The following is a 19,383-nucleotide window of genomic DNA, read 5'->3' on the forward strand; positions in this document are numbered from 1 at the left end:
CAAACGTGAGCACTGAGCAAGCAGGTATGAGCAGTGAGTTGTGTCTATGGAAAAAGATGGATAAAGCAAAAAAGCTGTCGGGAGCTAAAAATAGAAAAAGAAAGAGGGAAAAGGAAATGGCATGTCAAGGGATGTGACAGCAGTTAAATAAGTGGATGGTGAAAGGGAACAGGTAGGATTTAAAGTGTGACGTCTATGCTTGGAGGCTTGCAAATATAATAATATATTAAAGCTGCAAGCAGCGTTGGACAGGCCCTCGCGCCTCTGCGTGCATTGGGGTTACTGGTGGATGCCGCTCCTTGTGACCGTGCATTTGCGCGGCACTCAGACACGTCTGCAATGAAAAAAGAACTCCCTGCTGAGTTCATTGATACCTCACACAAGGGTCTACATCAACCGGGTCGTAAGTTATACAAACGGGGCGTGGCTACAGCATAGGGTGCAGTTGAAACCATCACCAATCAAAAAGAAACTGTCCGCTGAGTTCAATGATACCTTACACAAGATTCTACCTTAAATGGGTCACCAGTTATGAAAGGGGGCGTGGCTTAAGCATAGGGGGCGGGCCAAACCATCACCAATGAAGAAGGAACTATCTGCTGTGTTCAATGACACCTCACACAAGACTCTACCTTAAACGGTTCAAATGTTATGAAAGGGGGCGTGGCCTGAGTATGTGGGTATGGTTAAAGTATAGGGGGCAGCTCAGTATCACATGTAGACCACACATTATAAGTCTCATGTAAATCGGATGATGTTTGTCATATAAGGCTGATTTCCTGTTGCCAGTGGGGGGGCGCTATGACCAAAAGTCAATTTTGGCCTGTAGATGTCCTCAGGCCTGGACCCTTGTTAAACATGAGAAATTTCGGGCAGATATGACAATGTACACTAAAGTTACTTCTTCGTTCATCGATAACTACTCAAAATGGCGGCCACACCCACATCGTTTGACGAAAGGTTTTTCTTTTAATAACTTTTCATCGTTCTGGTGTTGAGATGGTACAGACCAAATTTGAAGTCCATCGGATGAAATCTCTAGGAGAAGTTCGTTAAAGTATAGCACCTTGACTTTTAGGTCTACTTCCTTTTGCCACTAGGGGGCACTATGACTTTGAGCCAATATCGGCCTGTAGATGTCGTCAAGGTTGAACTCTTATGAATCCTGAAAAGTTTTGAGCCAATTGGACAATGTACACTCAAGTTACACCCACTTCCTGTTTTCATCTTTAATGTCTTAAGATGGCACAGACCAAATTTGAAGTTGATCGGATGAAATCTCTAGGAGGAGTTCGTTAAAGTACGACATGTGGAAATGGCCAAAATTGCACTAATTTCGAACTTTCAATTCAAAATGGCGGACTTCCTGTTGGGTTTAGGGTATGGATCAAATGATGTTTTTTGTACGTCTTGACATTCTTCATAGGTGTACCAAGTTTCGTGAGTCTACGTTAAATGCACTGCAGGGGCTACATTTTTTTTACTTTGTAGGGGGCGCTAGCGAGCCATTTTTGTGGGCCTATTCCCAAAACCCTTAAAATATAAAATGTTTCACCAGGAATGATGTGTGTGCAAAGTTTGGTGAGTTTATGAGTATGATAAGGTCCCCAAAAAGGCGATTAATTGCACGGAAGAATAATAATAATTCCTTCAGTTTCAATATGGCCTTCGCTGCTGTCAGCGCTCGGGCCCTAAATATATGTTAACAGACTAGCTAGCGTTTGCTAACACTGGGAATGTAGCAGCCAAATGGGGGTTTACGGCTAGCTTAGAATATGCAAAACCGAGGTTGCTGAGCTGAAAACTGGAAAATATAAGGTAGCATGTACAATAAATGACAAGAATCTGGGAAACATAACTTATGCAATAACTCTGGTTTACCATGGAATCATTAATAGATTTTGTTTTACCATTAGCTGTTGCATGTTCGCTGTGCTCTCAGACATATACAGGCTATAGTTACATCTGTTGGGTGACATGGAAGCTGTAATGACAGGGTCACATCTCTTTCTCTCTCTTTAAAGGTCTGTGCTAAGTGGCTCTCCATATTTGTACTTTTTAAAATCCAAAATGTTAATGTAATTTCAACAGCAGCACAACCTTACTGCATAATAGTTGTCTTATCTGATGCCGTCACTAGGCTGATTTAAGAATTGAATTTAGGCTGCTATATTTAACAGTGAGTTCATTTCATTCAGGTGTGAGGATGCTGGGTCAGGAAAGACAGGGGAAGGCAACAGGTAGGTCTAACATTAGGTGAAGGTGTAGGAGGAGCCACTTGATACCAACAGATTCATTTCTTAATATTATGAATATGGAAAAACTAATGAAAAATCTATTACATAATGTTTGTTTGACAATATGTCGTAGTGGAGAAGAACACAGGCAAGGATTGAATGAGACAGACATGAGGTCGACGATGGCATCACGTAGAGATGAGACCAGTGATGACATCAGGTAGGAGTTCTATTAGACCACACAAAACTAAATGTGCAGTATGGTTTGAAGTTCTGTTGACCAACCTATTCACTGTGTCCTTTTTGGGGGGGGGGAATTGTGTAGACAGAGATGGAAAGCCACTCACCACTCAAATCACATCAACCAGGGGTGATGATTAGGTTGCCAGTTTTCACAATTTGGTTGCCAAGGGCAACCGGGCGACCGTTAACAGGTAGGTCTAACATTAGGTGGAGGTGTAAGGGGAGCCACTTGATACCAACAGATTGATTTCTTAACATTATTAATGTGGAAAAACTAATATGGAAAATCTATTACATAATGTTTGTTTGACAATATTAGTGGAGAAGAACACAGGCAAGGAGTGAATGAGACATGAGGTCGGCGATGGCATCAAGTAGAGATGAGACCAGTGATGACATCAGGTAGGAGTTCTATTAGTTAGACCACACAAATATATATATATATATATATATATATACCATATAAAACCATATAATTATTTATAATTATGGTAGGCCTACAGTGGCTGATATACTTTAAAATAAACCTTTATTATTTAAAGCCCATACATGATGATGTCCGGCACACTTATTTGTTTTTTTGGGGTGGTGGGGGAGAGGCGCCAAAACTGTTGCTGCATACCCCTTTGACACTGGGTAGTTGTGCCTCTGCATATGACCACTTAGTTTTGTGTGAAACCGCTCAGTGAATTATATCTCTCGTCTCACACAGTTTACGTCACCTATCTTGATGCTCAACTTGCTCGCTAGCTAGGTAGCTTAGCTCTGTTCCACAACACATAACGTTATCTTACCTGATGTGTTTTATCCAGTGAAGTGTTTTCAGCAGATAAGCAAAAGAACAAGCAAGTTCCGCTGCTCATTTGAGTAAGACATTATCCATGCGACTTTAAAGTGTGTAGTCTTTTTAACGTACTCTTATACTTCAACAGTTTAACAATAAACTGAGACTTTCTTGACTTGCGAATTTATCTATTAAACTGATGAACATCAACGGGATCATTGTCTTTCCCCATTCACTCCCGTTCATATTTTTTCAAAAGATAGGTCCGATGGACCGGAAGTAGAAGGGCATGAGTTCGGCTCTCTATGGTTAACCTTTTCTCAGATCTCTGCAAGGTAAATCCAGACAGCTAGCTAGACTATCTGTCCAATCGGAGTTTTCTGTTGCACGACTAAAACAACTTTTAAACGTACACATGTTCCACCAAAGTTCCTTCCGAGCCTATTTTGCAGCGGCATCATAGCTTTTCTCCGCCCAGGATGATTGTGATTGGTTTAAAGAAATGCCACACAGTGGAGAAAATAAGCACAGCAGAAAAAACAGATAGGTTCGACCTCTGTGTAACTCTGTCTTCAAACGTTATAGTTACGGCAGAAAATGACAACAGAAATAAACAAGTTTGCTGTTTTCACATACACACATTCAAATCAACAGCAATTTGTCGAACCAGAAGTGATTTTTGTGTTAGCGCAACGTCACGGTGATTCAGTCTATAGCAGTGCTCAAATTATCTTTTTGTCTTTAAGGGGGGTCTCTCTATCTCATGAAAGAAAGTTGGTACACCCCACACATAGCCTAACAAGGCTATACAATTAAATAGCCTAGGCGCGAGTAGCGCTTTTTCACAGTAGGCTATATGCACAGGCCTAGGCTATAACGTGACACACGCATACAACAGACAGAGAGATTTTTTTTTTTTTTACAGAAATGGATTCCTTTTAATTAATTTCAACATATTATTGATTGTAATTGTCCATATTTCATTTCAATTTTGCAATACAAAGAAATGTGTCATTATGTCAAATGTGAGTGTCATTCTCAATTTCACAATGAAATAAAACGTAAGTCATTTGAACCAGACCACCGTCTCAGATATCCTCAGTGTCAAACATAATAATGCATGTAGTCTTTAACTTATACACAGGGAAAATGCACTAACTGGCAGAAATGAATAAAGCCATTGCACAGCCAAACTATGTTCTAGTCTTATAATGCAGTGATAACAACACCTGGGTGTTCAGTCGTCTCGTGTGTTTAATCATGGAAATAAATAGACAAACAATTTTGGAATTTGCACTGAGATGTTGTCGGGTAGCCTATTCACTGAATATTCCGTCATGAGAGATTGCAGCATTGTATTGTATTGTATTGCTGACAGGTGTTTCAAAATATCTGGGAACTTTTCCGGAGCTCTGAATGGCAGAGGATAGCTCTTATTTATTTAAGATGTATTGGTGGTATTTACCTCAAAAGCAAGGTGACTTCTTCGGACTTGCGAGTGCTGTCCAATCGATCGTATGTGGTTTGCTCACATAGCCTAGTGGTGTGGTGGTGAAGTGCAGTCATGCTGCATTCATGAGCGTAGGGTAGGCTCAGGTCTATGTCCCGTAGTAGCCTATATTTTATATTTTAATTTAACGTCTTTAATGGTAAGAGACCGCACAGGGATGGATAATGAGCGTTGTTTAAGATTAAATTACAATGCCACATATGGCAGACACCTTCAGATATGAGAGACCCCCTCAGATTTTTAGCTTTGTTGCTTTCATGGGAGCCAGTCCTCGCTCTGTGGGAGCTCGGCTCCTTCTGGCTCCCACGTAATTCGAGCACTGGTCTATAGGCTGCATCTCCAAGCTTTCTGGGATTCAGGGACTTGACCGTAACCATCTGTCCAGGTTGGAAGTTGTGTGTGGGGTTTTCACTGGGGAGATGAAGACACAGAAGAATTGTTTTACCTTAGATACCATACAATTTTTCAGTCAGGGTGACAGCATAGTCACCTAAAGTTGTGTGGACCAGTCCTTTACTGCACCGAAGGAGGTGATACTGGGCATCCCATTAGAGCTTTAAATGGAGATATTATAGTGGTTGCATTTGAAGTAATTCTTATCTCAGCTAGAACAGAAAGTATCATTTCAACCCAAGATTTGCCTATTTCTATTATAATTTAGTTTTAGTCAGCTTTTCCTTGATAGTTCCGTTCATTCTTTCCACTGTGATAACTTAGGTGGTAAGGAACGTGACTCAGTGGTGAGATATTTACATAGTTGTTGAGTCACTTGTGCAATAAAAGGTGTACCCTTATCACTGTACGCTGAACACCCACACAGGTGTTTTCAGTTAATCTGACTGATTAGACCTCTTCCCTGGACTGTGAGGGTGTGTATAGACTGTGATTGACATCTTCCTGAACCTTCTTTTAGCTTTGTTGCACCTGTTATGGCAGGCCATATTACACCTTTATCATTCTTATTGGTAGATGAAGATTTGCTACCTAATAAAATTCCATCAAAGCTCTGGTCCACCTTCAACTTGAGCAGAGGTCTAATCCGCCAGAATAACTGAAAACACCTGAGTGGGTGTTCAGAGGCTTTAATCATGGTCGGTATATACCAAACCTTGGAAAAAATCTCTTTAGCCAAACCTTTCAAGCATTTTCTCTTGAGCATGGGAACACTTTTGGCCATTTAATAAATTGATCCACAATAACTATTACATATTTTAACTGCCCTCGTTGAGGCATGTGTGTGAAATCTGTCTGTAAGCGCTGAAATGGACAGGAGGTGGTAGAGAATCATTTTGTGCTCGTTGTTTTGGTACATTGGCCCTAGCACAGGTCAAACATGATGACAGAATAAGCTTCACTGTCCCTGAAACTGCAAAGTGCCCTGATCTGCCTCATCTGTGGATAACTTAGAATAGAGGCTCTGTTTAGCTGCACACAGTAAATCATTATCATCGTCATCTCCCTTTGAAGTTTCCTTTGGATCCACTTTAGAATACAGCATACAGGTTTTACTGGTGAATAACAATACATGCATGTCATTCCCCCCTCTCTCTGCCCTTTCATGTCTTCAGCCTTCCTGTCAAAATAAAAGCTGAAAATGGGCAAAACATGAACCTTTATGGATAAAGAATGTCAATAGCTGAAATAAAGACATATTTCCCTCTTGCACTTTTTGGTACTTTAGTTTTGTCTTATATGTTATTGTATTGACAGAAGCCTGTTTAGGTTTAGTTTTGCTGTGTGACCTGCCGATTCCTGTCTCGCTCAGAAAAACTGCAAGAATCAAGCCAGAGACCCTCTTAAGTCTTTCTCTTTTTTCTTTTTTCTTTACTCAGTGTACAACTCAACACCCATATTAAAAACTGAGAAACACTAGTTTTTGTATTTTGGACAGGGAAACACCATATCTGCCGTGTACTATATCTGTGGTGTGAAACTCAACACTGGCTCAAAACAGAGAATCACTTCAGCTTTCTTTATTTCAGATTGGAAACACCATATCTGCCAGTACACAATATTTCGGGGCGCGGAACACAACTCTGGAGTAATTCAGAAATTACACTTAACGGATCCTGGAGAGAGGCATTCACATAAAGAATAACTTTAAAGTGTCTTAAACTCAGTTTAACTAATAAAGAACCCGAAATTCAGTGAACAATGTTTTATAATAATGTATAAAACTGAAACCACCTAGCAATCATACAGATCGCTTATATTAATTTTCGGTGTTGTCATGGCAACAAATATACACTTTCCAGCGTCAGCTACAACCAATTAATAATACCAATTAAAAAAGATGAGAGAGGCTTTATTCAGAGTTTTCACAAAATGGAATGTAACAGATCACAATATTGACCATAATAGAAACTTTGGTGTATTGTTATCTAAAATAGAGCATCATCAACAAAGAAACGTCGCATCACTTTTATAATTGTGTTAATAATCATAATCATTTTATTGTTTGACTTTAAATGTAGTCTACTGTGTTTACTGAAACAAGTGACTTTAGACAGTGAGAAAGGACAGTTGGACATGTGTGTACAGAGGCGCCACTAGGAGTGTCAGACGAGAGGTCCCGATAGCCTACTAGGTTCAAGTTCATCTGTTCACCTTTGACTGAGATAGCTGAGATGGAACCAGAGTGGTGGTTCATAACCATTTTAGGAGGAGGTTATTTAAAATATGTAACCAGAATACCATACATAAGCAGAAAGAGATGGATAAATACAGTAGAAAGTCACCATGTATTTTGAGATGATTTTGAATGCTGAACTGAATGCATCTCCCCGTTGCCCCGTACCGTGTGTTCAAATAAAGCTGCCTTGATCTGAAGGACATCTGAGCCTGTCATATCTATGAAGTCTCATCACTTTCTGACCTCATAACAGGCAGGGCTGCACCCTGTACAACTTCAAAGGTTAAACCCGATCCTGAATCACAGATAAAAATACTTTTTTTTTTTTTTAACACACTTCATGTAAAGAGAGCCTTCCTGTTCAGGCTTTATTACAAGACAGATGGTTCTCTTGATAAGACTAAAAGTTATTTACATGTACTGTCAATGTGAATTGAGTTACCACCGGAGTACGTCAAGTCTCACGTTCCACTTGAGCATTACAAACTTTACATGTTTGAACTAGCCTACATTTAGAACAGATAAAAATGTGAGATTAATATGCTATTAATCACAGGTTAACTATGGACAATCGGGGATCAATCAAGGATTATCTTAACTTATATTAATGAGACTTAATTGAAAGTTTTTTAAAAGGGCTAGATGTAATGGACAGTCCACTACCATGGTCTTACACTAGATTAAATTGATCAAAGTAAACTTAAATAAATCTGAAAACCTGATACTCAATAGACCTTAAAAGTCCTGTGTGAAAGAGGAGACAATATGTGAAAGAAAAAGAAGTAGGCAGGTGTAATTAACACGTCAATGGTGTCACTGTTTTCCACATGATGTACTGTCTGTTCTGGGAACTGCATCATGTTTCTGTTTAATTGTTCTTATCAGAGCTGTTTATTGGTTATTAATAGTTAGTTAATAGTTAATAAACAGATCAGTCTAACTGAGATCAGTATCTGTGTTTCAAGCAGGAGCTGGGTACAGAAAGAAAACATCAAACACAAGACAAACAAGCACCATTCAAATGCACATTAATGGACACAATATTGACAGTACAAAATCAAAGAAGTCAATTAGAAGTAACATGTTGAAGGTCTAGTAATAATAATGTTCAAATATAGCTATTTTAATGTCAACAGTCTTTGTCAGTCAAATTTGCTATTTTCCTTTTTCTTCTATCTTCTATTTTCTTGTCTTTTCTTCATTTGTCGACAGCCGTCTGATGTGTACAGTAAAGCCATAGAAAAGAGACTCAACTCATATATTTGTGCTTTACAAGATTTTATTGATTTCTTTTGAGTCTTCTGTCTGTCAAAATAATGATGTAAATATACATTTGTTATATCTATAATAAATAAATAATAATTACATGACGTTACAATGTCAAAACAATGGCTTTCTTTGGTCCAAATAATTTATGTTATATAAACATTACATGTAGGTTCTATACAAAATAACTTCATTCATTTGTCTGTAATTAAGGTGGGCTACTAAACAAAAGAATTGACATATGGGGTAAGATTACAGAAGTCATTATTAGTGTAACCATATTTACATTTTGTATTACATAATATTATGTGATGTTTGACCATGCTGTTCGTTTTACATTAGCACTATAAATATTACAATATAGGTACATCATAAATAATAATAATAATAATAATAATAATAATAATAATACCGTAATATGGAAATATACAAATAATATTAATTAATTACAACAATAACATAATATTATACAAATTACAGATAATACCAATTAGGATTTGGTGGCACCAAATGAGCACAAACTTAATCTAAATGTCTTTAATGTCAATAAATACCCCATATTCCATTTGTTGCAGCTCAAAGGAGCACACATCCTCCACCTTTGGTTTCCACGTAGTTTGGGTCGAGGTCATTGGGCAGCTTTCCGTTCTCTCCCCAGATATTCAGCTCTCCAAACACACCCGTCTCAATCATCTCTTCCTGCCATGGGATTGGGATGTTGCCAGAAGCAAAGTCATTGTAGAACTCAGTATCCTTGTTATCCAGGACCACACCTTTGATTGTGCTGAAGGCGCCCACATCACCAATATCTTTGGCATAGACCGTCGTAGCACTAGGGACAAATGGTGGAGGTAGCAAACCTTTGGATGGAACACAGAGGACATAAAGAAATTAAAGTACAGCATATGGCAATTACCTATTCTTTTTGTGTTTTACCTTTTTTTTTTGTGCCATCCATATCTTGAGTTTCCCCCTGTAACCTGATTTTGTAGACGCCACCCACCTGATTGCAGACGGCCCCAGTTAATGTCTTTGAAGAAGGGCTGGTTCTTGATCTCCTCACACTCGTTATTTTTGAACCCGAGGCGTTTCGCAGGGTCCTTGTGCATCAGGCCTTCACAGATATCTTTGGACTCTTTGCTGAAGGCTGGTGTATATGAAACTGGATCATTCAAGATTCTGCGAGCTACCTCGGTATTCTCAACCTGAAGAAAGAGAGCATGGATGTATGACTTTGCAACAGAGAATTGGCGCCAAGAGCAAACAGGTGAATTCAGCATATTCTTCGCTCATAAAAAGTCACCTAATGTGTCTGTTCATGTTTAGTACCTTTTCTCCTCGTACTCGAAAGGGCCCTTTGGCGGCAATCATCTCATACAGGGTGACCCCCAGTGTGAAATAGTCCACCGTGTAGTCATACTCCTTCTTCTCGAGCAGCTCTGGAGCCATGAAACCTATATTCATAGACAACACAATTTCACACACAATAAACTGATTAGAGAAACATGGTCTATGGTGATAACTATTTTGTTTCATGGTAACATTGACCCTGGAGGTTAGCATTTCCTTTCCACCAGGCCAGTTTTGTTTGACTTGATCTTTAAATATTTGATTTGGTCACTTACCTGGAGTTCCTGCATATCCAGTAGTTTTGTCTTTTCCTGGCGGAAGTTCAACAGCCAGACCCATATCTGACAGGCGGACGTGTCCTGAGTGAAAAGGCTTTGATTACCACAGTGGCATATGGTTATTGAATAAACAACCAACTATTTTTGTACATTATATATTCACTCCAAACTACCACTAAAAGAATGACTGATTAATGCATAAAAAGGCTGTCTGACTGAAATGAGTGAGTTAATGTTCAGATATTTAACAGTCTGAGCATGTTAGTGGCAAAGCATAGGTTACTATGATGATTTTCTCCAGTTAAAAGTGAGCTAATGTCATGGCTCAAGCCAGTTAGCTGCTTAACCCACTGATATTGCTATGTAATACTGGCCCTCGAGTGACTGAATAAATCAGTGTTTTCAACTGCTGTATTGTAAAAAAATAAAACATTCACATGGTTGAAAAGCAAATGTGGATAGGGTAGGACAGATACAGTGTCTTTGGGACTGTGGTATAAGTACATACATGCAGAGACATGAAATGCTGCAGAGGAAATGGCTCACCTGCATCATCCAGCAGTACGTTCTCTGGTTTCAGGTCTCTGTAGATTATTCTGTTTTGGTGAAGGTGCTCTACCCCACAGATGATCTGAGCTGTGTAGAAACATGCTCTCTTCTCATCAAAACCAGGATTCTTTTCATCCACATTATACATATGAAACCTGTAAGAGAGGCTGGGATGTTAGAGGGATAGTGCAGTGATAGTGCTTTCTGAAACCTCTGTGAAATTAAGAAATTTAGAATAGAGAAGAGAAGCTACACAAGACTTCTTTAGTGATTCTTTGAAATAAAGCATGATGCACCTGAGAGACTAGTCTCTATGTCAACTGTGAGGCTAATTTACTTTAGGCTGATTAGTAGAGATGAGGAGTAAAACACTGTTCCCATGTTGTTAACTAGAGAAAGCAGTATGTAGCGTGTGTTTTTAGAGGCATAGTGCTTAGAGATCAGTCTATGTAATGTATATTAGAGCGGGAGAGAGAGAGTGAGTGAGTGAGTGAGTGAGTGAGTGTGTGTGTGTGTGTGTGTGTGTGTGTGCGTGTGTAAAGCTGTATTTGGTGTTTATATAGAGCACCTGAGGTCTCCACCATTCATGATGGTCATGACTAGGCAGAGGTCAGTCTTGGTCTGGAAGGCGTAAGCCAGCGACACAATGAAGCGGCTGTGAACCTTTGCAAGAATGCGCTTCTCCACAATTGCTCCCTGACCACAAATCAAACATCAGAACATGATTAATCCAACAAAAGCAAGAATGTACAATGTCAATAATGATTAGACATCTTCACATGTCATTTCATTTCATTGTATTTTAAATGCTGGCTTATTCAAGGGTTGGCCAACCATGTACCATGATGAGCCATCAGTCCGCAGGTTTTCATTTCAAGCAGGTCATTTCAGCAGATGTCTTCTTCCCCTTTACTTGAAGCAGTGCTTTAGTTAATTATTAGTTATGCCTTTGCTTTTCTTTCTATAACAAGTCAAAAAGTCAGTTTTCAAAAAAATGTCAATTTTACATTTGAGCCTACTAACACCTAAATGGAACAGAGACATTAATGCTAGTTACATCTGTGCTATGAGAAATAGGTCTACTCTTATCAGTACGTTAAGTGCAGATGCAACCTGAGCAGATCTAATCAGCTATAACTGAAAACACCTGATTGGGTGGACTTCAACATACTGTAACATGTGTAATTGAGTGGACTAACTTGAAGAACTTTTGGTCCGGTTATGATAGGTGAATATAGTGTACATACATACTAATGATATTCTGCATATGCCCCCATACATGGATCATGTGGCTGTTGTAGTTTACTGCCATTGATGGTTGTGTTTTTATTCCTCTTGTGGTAAGGCCCAACTAGCGTAGCCATTTATTTTTTTTACTCAACAACAAAAGTGATGCCTTGTCACAGTGCTGCTCAAATGACAGGCAACAAAATGAAAAGTCCATTATCTCCTTATGCTAATAGAAGCAGTGGGCTTTAGTATAGAGTACTTTGCTGCTTTGTGAGGTCTTTAAGAGAGTCACAAGCTTCTTTGCATTGAGCCATTAAGGTAAAAACTAGCTCACTCGCTGGGTTATATTCTCGCACAACCTGTTCTTTCTAGTTCATCACAAGGTTGGAACATTAGATGCCACATCAGTGATTTACCTCGTAGCCTTTGCGTTTCTTCAGCCTCTTTTTCTCCAGCTTCTTGTTGGCGTACATTTTGCCTGTTGCTTTAGCCTGACAAGCAAACACTTCCCCAAAACCTCCTTTACCCAAGACCCTGAAGTCATTGAACCAGTCCTCATCAACAGGCTGGCTCTCCAGCCATTTGAACTGAACATAACGCAGGAAATACATGCTGTTCTTAAAGCCATCTGTGGCCTTCTCCAGGTGTATGAGCAGCTGCTTCTCGCTCTCTTTAAACAGGTCACCACGGACATGCTTGAAGTCTTCAACAACTCGAGTGACTGCCTTCTCCTCCAGGAAGCTGCAAAAATTCTTTGAAGCGGACTTATAATATTTATTGACAATTTTTTGGGCCTTCTGCTCTCTCTCCTTTTCTTGACATATGGTGTAGTCTTCGATGTCTTTCCACAGCTCTCCAGCATTTTTATAGGTTGCATCACTCTCCAGAAACTGTTGGAACAGGCGCTTACCAATGGGCTGTTGGATACACATGCTGTCAAAGGTTGTGTCTACAGATGTTTTCATGTGTTCACAATCTCTGATGTGTGGGAGCTTCAGCCTGGCCCGCATCTTCTTGTCACGCATAGCTGCTGCTGATGCTCCATCCACACTACCACGGGCTGAAACATAGGCAGAGTTTGCCACCACCGTCTCCAAACCACCGAGGTCCATGGCTGCACGTTTGTCTGACACACACACACAAAACCAGGAAGGAAGTTAATGCTGCTGAAAATTTATATTTAAGGAGCCTTTTCAATCATTATGACCTCACGGACTCTGGTGACAGCAGATTCTTGACTTTTTTAAGACAAAAAAAATAATAATTGAGGGATGCATTTTGATTAAATCTGCTATCATATTCTATTCTTGATGTTGCTACTCTGCTTTTACTCTCTTTCTTTTACAGTTAAAAACTTTTTTGTCCTGATTCCATTTTTTTTAGTAGCAGGTATAACTTCTATTGCACCAGCACGATGCTACAAACCTATTCAATTATTATGTAATCATTAAAACACATTTTTATACAAAATGCTATATGATGAGAGAGGCTGTTTTTTTCTTGTAATAGTTAAATATAACATTACACTGACATTTTGTATCATGTATGTCATCAGTCATCAATATTGAGTGCATTCCATGACACTTTTTTCACTAATTTCCCCATGGTCTGCTTATACACAGACCTTGTCAGTGCACTGCATTAGGATAGCTTTAGAATGACTTTTTCCAGGGAAAGTATTGGCGGTGGGGAAGGAATAATGTTGTGATATGCTGCACCCTGCTGTTCAAAAGATAAAGGTTACAGAAGAGGGCATTTTATTTCAGATTCTACAGACAGGGCAGGATTAAGCTTGCGTACACTTGCGTGTGAGCACAATTAAGCAAGGCAAGGGATTTGGGGAGCTGTGAGGAAGGAGAGCATCAGCTCAGGCTTTTCACTTCCTCAGCCTGGTTCCGCTCTGTCTTTTCCATTCTGCAGATTAGGCTACTTTCCAGATTTTGTAATTTGAACTAGAAAGTGCATTTCCCAAACTGAAATATATTGTTAACAGAAGTTTTCCTCAGCCTGCTTTTGTTGGATTCTTGTTTATTTAAAAAGCAGTTTGAGAAATGTTCTGCATCTGTTGCATTAGATTTATTTATGTATTATTGAACATTTGTGGGATCAAACATTATTTTGTCTCTGCTGATATCATACTGCATGCCCTTCATGTGTTGTGCAACATGTAGTTAAATACCTGCAAAACAAATGGGACAGAAATTGTAAATGATCAATGGATCATGCAACGTGTGAAGTCTTTCTGGGTGTATAATCTGCTCCGTCTTGACCTGGTACATGTAGTACAAAAATGGTACTGCTGGCTTCAGGTGCTTTCCTGACCTTTTATAATCCAATTAACCCCAATTGTTGATACCAGAGATTAACAATATAGGTGATTGACCTCCTCTGTAATTAACCTAAATTTTTAGACTTGTTTCTGAATTTGTTTAAACAGGCGGAACACTTAAACAAAAGTGATTAATTGTTGGTCAATATAAAAGTATGTTAGCAAAACTTAAAAGAAGTAGTCATTGCGCAGTAAAATGTTTCCTTTCTTTGCTTTCCTGTTATATATAATATGATGATGCTGGATTAATTTTACTGCTGCATTAATGTAAATGTAGCATTTTACTGTGGTAATTGTAGCTCCTTTATATACTGTAGGGTAGTTTAATCTACAGCAATGCATCATATTCTATAGGATCATCATATGTTTGTAGCGTTGCTGTCCTGTGAGAACCACACCACCATCTCCATAAGTCATAATAAGTTTTCATGAGCTCAGAAAAACAACCTGTATAAAAAAAGTTGTTCCAAGAGTTTATTATCTTAAGAAGGAGAATACTTTTCTCAACACATAAAGGAACACTTGATCCTTTAGTTTATCAGAAAAATTCATTTTCAAAATCACCAAATCTGGAGATACATGGTTTTCACTGGACAGTAAGGGTGTGAAAGTTTATCATCTGAAAATGAACTAGTAACTAAAGCTGTCAGACAAATGTAGTGCAGTAAAAACTATAATATTTGCCTCTGAGATAAAGATTCAGCTGAAATCAGGGTTTAGTTTTTAAGTTTAATAATGAAATATTATTGATCATGAAAAATGGCAAAACCAATTAATAATGCCATATAATATTTATTTTTATTTTTAAAAAGACCATTTTTTACATCATAGTTACACAAAGTGATATAACAGCACTCACCGTACTTTCTTGCTGTAGCAGGGAGTCAAATGAGGACTTAAATTAAATCCAACTGGGTAGCATCGAACATATATGTTCCTCTCTTCTTTGCTCCTTGTTCTTCAATCAACCAGAACAAATAGAAATCATCTCTGTACTTTCTAGGTCTTGAACACACTTTCTTTCTTTCAAGTCTCTGACTCTCCCCTCCTCGACCTCAGTCCTAGTGTGGTGTGTTGAAAAGGTTTTGGCATCTGCACCTGAAATCCTACTTGGCTCTTCATCAGCTGGTGAGGATTACACCCTGACATTATTGGAGGGAGCAATTCGGCAGAAGCTATTAGTGTAACTGAGCAGCAGGAGTGATTATTGACGAGGTGCTAACTTAGTGGTCATCTTTCAACTGTTCAACACAGAATGTATGCTTGGTTTCAAGGATTCCATATAAAAAGGGAAAAAAAATATGAACCTTGACTGTGGAACGATGCTATTCTTGACTGATAATTGTCCTATTTTCCTTGTCCAATCTATATTTTGAATCATATGGATAAGAAATAGTGAAAGCTGAGATGCAGAGTAAATTAAAATCACCAGAATTTTGACTTCATTTTGCCACACAATCTGTTGAGTGACAATCCAGCTCAGACGCAGGCTGCAGATTGAAAGTGGATTGTCTCCTGTAGGTGTCTAAGCGCAAGTCTTTACATAACCTTTGAACTTGTCTGTATAAACGACACTGTATGAGAACATACTGTTTCCCTTAATTGTAGATACTGCATGTGAATCCAGATCTTTACAAAAGTATGCATACATGCTCGAGCAGGTGAAGAAGAAATGGTATGGATATGTTTCAGGTAAGAGGATTAGGGTGGTGGAGGAAACAGAGAAGAGGGATTTAGATCATAGAGCTGAAGACAGTCAAACATCAGAGAAACTACATCAGATCACCTGTTTAGGATCAAATAATTGGTCATTATGATAAACACAAATCATCAATGTAGCTGCTGAAAATAGGTCAATTAATTTGAGTTTTGCACATTGGAAACTTGGTTGTGAGAACTGAGGCAAAGCAATCATAAAACACTGTAAAAATGTGTTGATGTGTGCAGGTTTTAAAAAATAATGGACTGTGACTGAGGAATCTGTAGAGAGGTTAGGTATTTCTTGCTAAAACAATTTTATTTAAAATCACACTCAGGCATTTTCATTAATATAAAAGCCCCTCAAGATTAGACTCAGGTGTAGATAAATAAATGTGTTCAGCCTTACAAGAATTTCAGGTTTTGGCATTTTTATTATTATATATTTTATTATTAAATGTATTCTACAATTGACATTTAGATGCTGCTAAGAAATGTTACAGTTCATAATCAGACTGACATCCACAATCTGTGGCTGACTTAACGGTAAAGTTTTACACTTTGTGCAGTTGCTAGTGCCACAATCATCACAATCAGAATGTCAGGAAAGCTGGGATCTTTGGCCAGGTGGGATGGTATTTTATACAAAGGAATGCACTTTTTTTGGAACGAAAAACACGTTGAACACTACAAAACAAATAGGTGGCTCAATAGCAGAAACATTTGACCCAAAACATAAAATGTAGTTCTATTTAGGCTTGTTTAAACCCACTTCCTGCCCGGTGCATCAGACTGGGGCTCTTCAAAAGACTCTGAGTCTAAATCCTATTTAAAAGGGAGTAAAGGTGAAACAGATTTTACAATCACATTCTAATCCAGCTCAGTGACGAAAAACAAACTCACCCATCCATCCGGAGCACAGAAATAATGTATCTACATCTTTACACAACTGGAAAGACATCAATATCAAATCTCATCTGGGTTTAATTAATCCAGTGTAAAGTAAAAATCCCATTACATTTGCACACACATTGAAGTTATCAAAATGCCTGCAATCCTCATGCTGCTGAGCTATAAGTGCTCTTTAGCTGATTAAACAGAGATGTGGTTAAAAACAGAAATAGAAGTCACAGTTCTCCCTCAGACAATAATCTCTAATTGAGAGTGATGGTGTTGCCCTGGTGACACAGTATTCACCTGAACGTACTTCACTTCACACAGGTCTCATGACTTTTTTATTATTTTGTTTTAGTTAAAAGTCCCCACGCAGAGGCCACATTACCACACCAGAGGCTGGGATGTTAACACTGCATGGAAAAGACCTGCTCCCTTCAGGTGCAATCAATCACATTAATTAAAGGCTATACTGACTTCCTCCCTTTGTTCATTCCTTTTGACCTGAGCCATGTTGTGTGTGGCCATCAGTTACAGGGGTTCCCTTTAAATGGTCCTTCGAGCTGGAAAACAATTGAGACTTTGATGATGTGAGAATGGATAACGTCAATGTAGTACAACCTGATGTGCCCATGCTTGATGGTGACTCTCACCAAACGTCTGGAGCTATGCAGACTGACCAAGGAGCCTAGGCTGAGACTAATGCCTTCAGGAAGCAGCATGGGCCAGCGAGAGGGGCGTCCTCCGGTTCATCTCAAGGATTATCACCTCATCACCGAGTGTTTCACATGGACAACAGGCTTCTTGCCGAGCTGAAAATGAACAGAACCCAAAAGGTGGCTCGGACCATTCATATTCCACTAGCTCTGGACGCCATAGCCACACCTCCTCTGGATCAAGGAGAAGCAGAGCTTCATCAGAAGCCATTATTAGAGAAGCTTTAACCCACACCAGTCTGCGGCATTAAAGTAGATACTGAGAAAGATGGAGACAACAAGGGGAGAAGAAAGCTAAGCATTCCTAAGGAGGTTAAATGATCAAGCATGTGAAGCTACAAGAGCTGATCATCCGAACTTGGCCGGTCAGATCTCTGGAGCCAGGAGGCTCAGAAGGGCAGAGAGAGAACTGGAGGAAGCCACACTAATTACCAGCCTTTTTCAGACTAAAATCTTGCCAGTTTCTGTGCTCCAGAGCGGCCCTGCTGGTCTGCCCGAGCTCCAGAGCGGCTCCACTGGTCTGTTGGACCTCCTGTCTGTCTTCCAGCGCTAAACTTAACTTCACCCATTTGCCTTTCCCCCAGGTGGGCTGCCAGGGGTTTCTGGTTCCACCTCTGCCCTGACATGGGTCCTTCTGCCAAAGGTCTGCTGCTCAACCCCCAATTCAGCCTCTCCACGTCAGCTTGGAACTGAGATAGTCCAAATCTGCTCTTGATGGGGCGGCGAGAAACCTTGCTAACCTAGGCTATCTCTCCAGTTTCCCACATTATGGCCTTATCACAATGGGAGGATACCAAGACTTTGGACTGAAAAAACAATGTTTCCCTTCAGTTTTCTTCATTCCAAAATGCTGCCTATTATTTAATAAACAGTTAAACTGTGTTGAAAAACTCTCAGGGTGATCACATGTGGTTGTGACTGGTAACAGCAGCAGCAGCATGAAGTTTGAAGATGAAAACCAGTTTCTCGCATGTACTGGCCCCAACGTATACGGTACAAACCTTGTTTGTTTTTGTTTAGATCACCATTAGCTACTGCATTGTGACAATAGCTACTTATCCTGGGTCTCGATGGGGTCATGGCTACATCCATGTGGTTTGTATAAGGACATGGGGGCAACTGGCTATGTGGCAGTGGCTATGTGGCCGCCCATTCATTTTTACTTTACTTTATTTTCGATTGCAGAATCAAAAAGGCACGTCATATTCAAGAGAATACAGATTTATTTATTTTTTTTAAACATTTGTGTAAAAAAAAAAAAGTTGCCAAAATAATAAAATTATTCCCAAACTCCACTTTCTTGTACTCCAGTTTAATACCAAACTTTATATTTTCATGTTAGAATTGGTATTCTTTGATCATTAGGCTATAAGTTATCCAATGTTAAAAAGCATCTCAAAAGCTCTTAATCTACAAGCGAAAAAAAAAGATGCTCCATGGTTTTAATGTCTGAGTTACAGAAAGTAGGAAAACACCTAACTAATCCAGTTATTAGGATAACTACAGGGCTTTTCATTGGCGAGCGTCATACCATAGCCTGTGGAAATTTGCGTCATACGTACGCTCTGATGAGACGTTTACGGGACGGATAGAGTGTACGTCCAATACTAGAATCCATTATTCTTAGTTATCCCATGTAGGCCTATATGATTTTTCGTCATGTAGGC

The 19,383-nt window shown here is 39.3% G+C and overlaps 1 protein-coding gene across 1 annotated transcript; it reads right to left on the minus strand.

Moving 5' to 3' along the window:
- Positions 1-9,061: 9,061 nt before the first annotated feature.
- On the minus strand, positions 9,062-13,198 carry grk1b (G protein-coupled receptor kinase 1 b). Its single transcript, XM_078266620.1, has 7 exons — positions 12,496-13,198; positions 11,418-11,545; positions 10,847-11,004; positions 10,298-10,381; positions 10,002-10,126; positions 9,676-9,877; positions 9,062-9,532 (listed from the first exon to the last, which is right to left on the minus strand). The coding sequence occupies exons 1-7, from the start codon at positions 13,189-13,191 to the stop codon at positions 9,249-9,251; spliced, it is 1,677 nt and encodes a 558-aa protein (XP_078122746.1). The 5' UTR covers positions 13,192-13,198; the 3' UTR covers positions 9,062-9,248.
- Positions 13,199-19,383: the final 6,185 nt, after the last annotated feature.

The sequence above is a fragment of the Sander vitreus genome, chromosome 13 (assembly GCF_031162955.1).
Source record: "Sander vitreus isolate 19-12246 chromosome 13, sanVit1, whole genome shotgun sequence".
NCBI lineage: Eukaryota > Metazoa > Chordata > Actinopteri > Perciformes > Percidae > Sander > Sander vitreus.

Bases quoted from the DNA above. Each gene is read 5' to 3' on its own strand.
- grk1b (XM_078266620.1), bottom strand. From the start codon at position 13,191: ATGGACCTCGGTGGTTTGGAGACGGTGGTGGCAAACTCTGCCTATGTT. The intron at 11,546-12,495 runs GTAAATCACTGA...ATTTGTGGTCAG, and splicing joins AGAAACGCAAAGGCTACGAG to GGAGCAATTGTGGAGAAGCG. The intron at 9,533-9,675 runs GTGGGTGGCGTC...TTCCATCCAAAG, and splicing joins CTGGGGCCGTCTGCAATCAG to GTTTGCTACCTCCACCATTT.